At 38.1% G+C, this 7,987-nt stretch overlaps 1 protein-coding gene across 2 annotated transcripts; it reads left to right on the top strand.

Moving 5' to 3' along the window:
• The first annotated feature begins 396 nt into the window (after window positions 1–396).
• Window positions 397–7,481, top strand: OXGR1 (oxoglutarate receptor 1). Of its 2 annotated transcripts, none has more exons than XM_069972346.1 (2): window positions 397–451; window positions 6,134–7,481. In XM_069972346.1, exons 1-2 carry the CDS (start codon window positions 447–449, stop codon window positions 7,119–7,121), a joined length of 993 nt encoding a protein of 330 aa, XP_069828447.1. In that variant the 5' UTR covers window positions 397–446; the 3' UTR covers window positions 7,122–7,481. The 2 variants fall into 2 exon arrangements, with proteins under 2 accessions (XP_069828447.1, XP_069828448.1); XM_069972347.1 differs by lacking the exon at window positions 397–451 and adding an exon at window positions 3,172–3,313.
• The last annotated feature ends 506 nt before the right edge of the window (window positions 7,482–7,987 follow it).

Genomic DNA, 7,987 nt, shown 5'->3' on the forward strand with positions numbered 1-7,987 from the left:
GTTTGATTATTATGTAAATGAGGTTTTGTTCACTGGGGAGGCAGGACTACCACCTTCAGTGTACCAATCCCCCTCCCACTGGCTCATGAATATTAAAGGGGTTGGCCACTTTATAGTAAAATTGCTCAGTGTACAGTATAAGTAAGTGTACTCACAGCACTTACTGACAGCAGCTCCCAGTGTACCTCATAGAGCAAAAATCAGGCTCCCCTCCTCCATGCTCTGCTGCCCTGCTCTGTGGTGTTTTGGTCCATAGGATTGCTTACATGGAGGAGCATGTGACCATGCCCTGCCCCCCAGTGTCCACCACTGAGCCTGTATATGTCTATGGAGGACACAGGGGAAAGGGCCTGGTCACATGCTCCTCCATGACAGCCATTTTATGGACTTAAACAAAACAGAACAGAGCAGCCCAGCCTGGAGGAGGGGAGTCTGATTTTGGCTCTATGAGGTACACTGGGAGCTGCTGTCAGTATATACATTGAGCACACTTACTAATACTTTGTACTGACCTATTTTACTAAAAAGTGGCCAACCCCTTTAAGGGAACTCTGCAGTGACATCACTCTGGTGCTTATCACTGCAGAGCATTGGATGAATATTAATGATGAGGGGTGGGCTGGCGGGATGGTGCACCAAACTACCTAATTCGCATATTAATTAAACTGAAGATTTATCGACAAAAGTGCTGAGGAGGAAAATTACCTAAAATTACCTAAAATTACCTAAAAGTCCTATGCATTATGGTAACATAACAGCAGGTTAGAGTCTTCTAACCTGCTCTTAGTTTCCATTTAAGTCAGGTAAAATGGTGCTTTACGGTGTTTTTAATGATTGCGCTAATAAATGTTTGAATTTTTACAAGTTTTTTTTTAAATTAAATTGACATTGAACCTTCCCTGGTGGTGTCAGACATTCTTTTCTTGAAAGCTTCATTTTGGCCTATACCTCTTCTTTAGACACCTTGCCAGAAGTTCCTGGAGCTTTGAGCAGGTGAGAAATTGTGTTTGTGAAGTTAACATTACACTGAAACGGTGTTAGTGCTACCGTTACCTTACATACATACATAGTGTCCTAATTAAAGATAAATATTTATAATCACCACCTTCAAAGTGCCCAGATTTAGGCCATTCCATTACCTATAATGGTTTAATAATGGTTGTAGTTGAGAGAAGAGAAAAGGATGTCAATTAAGGTGAATGGGAGCTGTGGTGGACTGGGGCTATTACGTATGTTGTATTTTTTTTTCTATTTCCCCCTATCCTGGCAGCATATTAATTTTTATTGTAGGGCCAGAATACCCCTTTAAATTTAAATTGTCTGCTATTTGTAAGCATTCAACCAACCCAGATTGCTCCCATGACAATAGTATCTGTAGACTGGTAGCATTGCAATGAGAGCTAAAAACAAATTTTAATGAATATCAAGACAAAAGTTAAAACCAATAATGTTCATATAAATACAGTGGTGCCTTCGATTACAAGCATAATTGTTTCCGGGACCGTGCTTGTATTCCAAATCCACTCTTAAACCAAAGCAAATTTTCCCATAAGAAATCAATCATATTCAGACAATTGGTTCCACACCCCAAAAATAATGATTTTTTTTATTCTGAATAACATGTAGAACAGATTAAACAAACAATGAGAAACAGCTGAATATGATGTGATATTATAAGTTACTGTGCAGTATAGCAATCAGCATGTGGAATATAATGTATAGTAAGGGCATAATCCTAAAAAAAAAACCAGTAGCAGTATGTAGATACTGAATGGAGCTGCAGATCCCCATAATGCAGTAGCGTAGTACAATCGGCTAGAATAGAGAAGCAGGGCTGCTGTCAGAGGTCTGTGTGGTCACATGACAGCAGTGAGGAAGGTGTGTGTTCAGCATGGACCAATCAGGAAGTGAGAAGCTGTGCAGGAGGACAGTGACAGAAACTATATATAAAGCAGTTTGAATGGGTGAGTACAGGCACATTATGGCAGCAGTGTGTATAGCTGGGTGTAAGTGCAGGAACATTGTAGCAGCAGTGTGTATATCTGAGTGTGAGTGCAGGCACATTATAGCAGCAGTATGTATAGCTGAGTGTGAGTGCAGGCACATTATAGCAGAAATGGAGAGGATGGGAAACACAAGGGCTGACAGAGACTGCAGGGAGTATGAAGGAATAAGCAGGGCATATGTGGGCACATACATAAAGCACTCTCTGTTTGTGGATAGAGGGGTTACAGCTATAAAGAGATTATCTCCACAGTCCTGTCTCTTAATGCAAGCCCCAGCCTGAATCTGCTATGATTTGGAAGGAGAGGGAGACTTCCTGGGTCAGAGTACAGTGCTGTAGCATGTGCAGGCCATGCCCCTCCCACACATCCCCTCCCACCCAGCACAGGGAGCTCTTAAAACCAAAGCGATGCTCTTAAACCAGGTTAAAATTTTGAAAAACGTTGAGCTCTTCTTGCAAAACGTTCTTAATCAAAGTTACTCTTAAACCAAGGTATCACTGTGGTGTCAAAATATGAGAACCCGTGCTCACAGTTAAAAGAAACACACAGGCATCTCCCAAAAAGAATTCATATTGATAACAAACATTACTATGTGAGCAAACAGATGGTTGAATAGTGGATAAGAGAAGGATACCCTGGATCATTGTGTTAGTAAATGGTGTTAGGCAAAGGTGAGCCTAAAATCCAAAGCATCAATGTCTAATGTCCTTGTAATACGATCTGCCTTGTATACATAAGGACAGACCATAAGTCCAGAATATCCAAAGGATTGCTCTGAGGCAATACCACACAAAGGCATACAATGAAACAGGGAGCCCCACCCGTTTACCCGACGCATGTCTCGCTACAATGCAGCTTCTTCTAGGGCATTAATGCAGTTGTAAAATTTAGTAGCCCTCCCAAAGATTATAAATTTACACTATGATCTAAACCCTCCTTGCTTTTTGAACTTGTTTCTTATTTCAGAATAATGTCACATGGTTCACAAATACATACTTGGCACACGTGTCAAATTAACTCTGACCTGCACATTACAGAAATATGAGAACAAAACCACCCATAATAACTATTACAGCTACAATGATTTACATGTCAACATCCCATCTGCAAATGGAAAGGGTAAGGCTATCAAAGCAGCACTTTCAGATGGAGCAGTGAGAATTGTGCCTTTGAAGCACATACACTATATCTATTTTGGGTGATTATTTGCTTTATCACAGTTGAAATGGCTACCCCAAAATTTTCTACTGGATGACCAGTCCTAAAGTGCAGGTGATTAAACCCATCAAGGCATCATCTTGAGACAGGTAATGTGTTCATTTTTGTTATCCTTTCCTAAACTACATTCACATGTTCTGTACTTTTGTCCGTAAATGCGGATTTGTAATTATGGACAAATTTAGGGCCCATTGATTTTAATTGGGCTGTTTACATTGTCTGTAGTTTTATGGATCCCTAATCAATTGGGGTATCCACAATTTTTGTGTTCAATTACTTTTTTCTAGTAAAGGGGGGGGGGGCATAATAAGCAGTCTTACTTACCTCTCCTCGTGCCTGCCGTCACTGGCCCCACCGGAAGGCATTCTCCTGCATGTCATCACAACTCAGGAAAAAATGCTTATCCCGGCTGATTGGACGTTTAGCCAATCAATGACTGCAGTGACGTCCCGTGACGTCAGCTCTGGTTGAGATTCCTGAGCCCGGCGGGGGTCCCAAAGCAGCAATCCGGCGCTGAAGAGGCACAGGGAGAGGTGAGTTGAGATAGGTTTTTTATGTGCACCTTCCCCTTTTTTTGCTGATCCCAAAAAAAAAAAGGATTAGGAATGCAATACAGATGTATTACAAACAATTTTTGGCAGATTGCTGATGATGGCAGACATCCTATATGAATGTGTGAATGTAGCCTTAATACAAGAAACATTATTACACCAATATATAGTCCCAATGTCCCTATTCTTCTCCTTCTGTTGTTGCTCTCCTTTTCTTCTTCTGCTAGAGGCTATCTAGGCCTTTTTCTTCCTTTCAGTACTAAGTGCCTTTACACGTATTCGGTGGATAGAGTGGATGCGCATCTTTACACACAGTACATGTAAAGTTTTATTGAGTATAGCAAGGTGTACCAGAGACATATTCTTTACTCTTTGTTCAATTGCTTTATTGACAGTTTGGATGACATTACCATGCTTGTGCATAACAGTTTTTGTACTAGTTTGTATGACTGCACTAAGATGTCTTTGTATAACATTCCTTTTTGGGGAAGCTACTCCCTGTGCTGATTGTACTTTTCTCAATATGTTTAATAAAAAGGAGATTCACGAATATAATGCATGCAATGCAACCTCATAAATATGTGAAATATATACATGTATATGGCTATTTTCACACAACGTCAAAAATAGAGAAAAGGCAGCCGATTTCGCTATTTAAAAAAACATCCATTTTTGACGCGATTTAACTGACTGCAATAGCAAAGCATTGAACGGCAAGACGGACGTCCAATGCACACAATGTATTGAATAACGGACAATTTTACCGCGGATGACAAAATGATGATCATGATCATTATTTTCGGACGTCTTTTGCAAACAGCTGATGTTTTTTATTAGTTGTTCACATGCATTTTTTCTTTTGTCACCATTCTTTCTCCGTTTTTACTATTAAATTCAATGGACTTTTCAATAAAACCACACCTAAAGTCCAATTAGTAACCCAAAACTAGAGTAATGTACCAACACCAGTCATTGCACTAAGGGGAGGCCAGGCTGCTTAATGACGTCCGTTATTTTAGACTCAAAATGAAGGACGTAATTTTAAACGGAGTTGACAAAACGTTGTGTGAACATAGCATATGGGTTTAAACTATTACTAAAAGTGCAGATGAAGAAAAAAACTTTGTGGGTTTGTGTAAATAAATTTGAAATCAAACATATATATATATATATATATATATATATATATATATATATATATACAGTGTACTGTATAATGTTACTGTTTCTATGGTGGTTTCCTGCTGCAGTGATTGAGATGATAGATAGATAGATAGATAGATAGATAGATAGATAGATAGATAGATAGATAAGAAGAGCACTGCTGCTGTAGTGGAGGGTGCTGACTTGGAGACTTGACACTGAGGTCTCCGACTTTAATAGTAAGCAGAAAATCATTCCAGGATAAGTGAAAAGCAATCCGTGTTTATTCCATAAACTGCCAAGGGGTGGGTCAGAATTGCAGTTATAGCTCAGTATGAGCCCTTAAACAATGGTAAATATATTTATGTTACTATTAAAGGGGTTACCCAGCGCTACAGAAACATGGACACTTTTGCCCACTCTTGTCTCAAGTTCAAGTGTTAGCGATTAAGCACCATTTACTTCAATGGAACTGAGTTTCAAAACCCCACCCAAACTGGAGACAAGAGTGGTGCAAAATTTGCCATGTTTTTGCAGCGCTGGATAACCCCTTTAACCATGAATGGTAGAAGTGTTAAACTAGCCAGAATCATCCAACATCAAATGTATATAGGGGAGTTGCCACCCACACTAATGGTAGATGGAGGGGAGGGGAAGGCCATGTATGTTGGATTTCAACATTCCTGATTGTTTTGTGCTTGGGAAATAATTTGCCAACAGAGGTGTCTAACAGCGGCTTATCTAAAGTGATCCTGTGGAAACTATACACAAATCTATTTAACTGTTATTTTAGTATTATTTAAATGCATAGTCAACCTCAATTTCAATATACTTGTGACTGCGGGAACCCAACATATCTGGGCAATATGCATGGCATAAGGACACTACTGTGTGCTTTTTATACTCTGTGGGCACACTATCGTATACATTGGTATATGGTATATCATATACATTTACATATATACAGTAGATATAAAAAGTTTACAAACCCTGCATTTTTTGTCATTTAAAAAAATCAGACCAAGTAAAAATATTTCAAATTTATTCCACCTTTAAGACTATGTTTGCACACCGCAAAATAAAGGTAAGACACAGCCGTATTTTCAACATAATAATGTGCTTCATTCAGGTCTATGAGCACATATTGTATATATCACAATGCACATGATAATACATATGATATTTTCTACTCATTATACTTCTTTTTGTCAACAGAATGACAATGAACAATGAATCGGAATATGACTACAATACTACTTTTATGCCTTTCACCATACCGGCATTAACAAACTGTACAAACCCTCCAGTGGACAGGTTAATAAAAATATACTTTCTACCCACATTGTACAGTATCATCTTTATAGTTGGATTTCCAGGAAACATTATTGCAATTTCAGTATATGTTATGAAGATGAGACCATGGAGAACAAGCATCATTATTTTGCTGAACTTGGCTATCACAGATCTCCTACACCTAAGCAGTCTTCCTTTCCTGGTTTACAATTACGCTAATGAGGAGAAGTGGACTCTTGGAGATTTTATGTGCAAGCTCATCCGAGTTGTTTTCCATTTCAACCTATATGGAAGCATTCTTTTCCTTACCTGCTTCAGCATCTTTCGCTACTTTGTCATTGTTCATCCAATGAAATTCCACTCCATCCACAAAAGAAGATGGGCAGTCATAGCTTGTGCTGCTGTGTGGGTAATTGCCCTAATTGAGGTCCTTCCAATGGTTGTACTCATGAAAGATGTTCAAGATACCGTGGCTTGCATGGACTTTGCTGCATCCTTTAATACGTATAACGTACGTTGGTATAATGCTTTCCTCACTTCTATTGGATTTGCATTGCCTTTATTAGTAGTGACTCTTTCCTATACCTGCATCAACTGCAGCCTGGCAAACGGACCATATACCAATGATGCTCATAAGATAAAGGCTCGCCGTCTTGTTGTCATTCTTTTAGTAGTATTTTATGCTTGTTTTTTACCTCTACACATTTTAAGAGCTATTCGGATTGAAACCCGTCTGTATCCAGTGGGCTGTACTTATGAGAAAGATATCCATGCCACATATATAGCATCTAGACCAATAGCTTCACTCAATACATTTGGCAATTTGTTGCTTTATGTTTGTGCTGGGGGTAACTTTCGTGAAGCTATTCAGTCGATTTATAAATCAAATCCTTATAAAGAGCAACCGTAACTCAGATGGCCTTTAGGCTATATTCACACATAGTGAAATAATGTACTATATGGGGTACTGAACTTCATTGCACACACAGTAGAGAAAAACATCTGTAATTGAGTAGGGACGTAAAAAAAAATATGAACATTTTCATTATTTACCACCTGGTTGTTTTCTATTTTGATTTGTTTTTTTTTCAACTGTTCACACAGTTTTATTTTCATTCAAGATTACAGCCGTATTGGTTTTATTTTACTGTGTGTGAACATAGCCTTACACTTTAACTTCAATGTTATATATTGCAAGGATTTTAGCAGATACTAGAATTTTGATTTTTAATACCAGTGGCAAGTTATATTAATATAATGTGTGTTATTTAGAAGTGTTTCCTAAAGTTTTTCTAAATATAGATAAATAAGTAATTATTCCGTCTCCTTTGTATGACTTTGCATTTCAGACAAAAGAAAAATCACAGTGACTAGCCACAACCTCATGTCTTTTTGGACTTTTTTAGACGCCTGCCATTTTGCTTCCAAATAATAGCTGTTATTTCAAAATAACTGCTATTTTTTAAGAAATGGCTGTTATTTGTGGAATATTGACCATTGTTTTGGTGGTCATCCCCAAAAAATTGAAAAAAAAAATGTGTGGTCGTGGCCTCTGTGTTGTCTCAAAAGACTAAAAAACATACCAACCATTGGAAAATCAAGGGACTCCGACTATTCTTTATTATAATCAAAATAAAAAAAGTAAGTACACCTAAATTGCAACATCATAAACAAAAACACAAAAAAGAAACTACACATAGTTAATACAGGGCTAATATTAGGCCAAAATTGGTAAAAAAAAAAAAAAAAAAAGTACAGTTGAGTACTACAGACGAA

This window comes from Dendropsophus ebraccatus, chromosome 5 (genome assembly GCF_027789765.1).
Source record: "Dendropsophus ebraccatus isolate aDenEbr1 chromosome 5, aDenEbr1.pat, whole genome shotgun sequence".
NCBI lineage: Eukaryota > Metazoa > Chordata > Amphibia > Anura > Hylidae > Dendropsophus > Dendropsophus ebraccatus.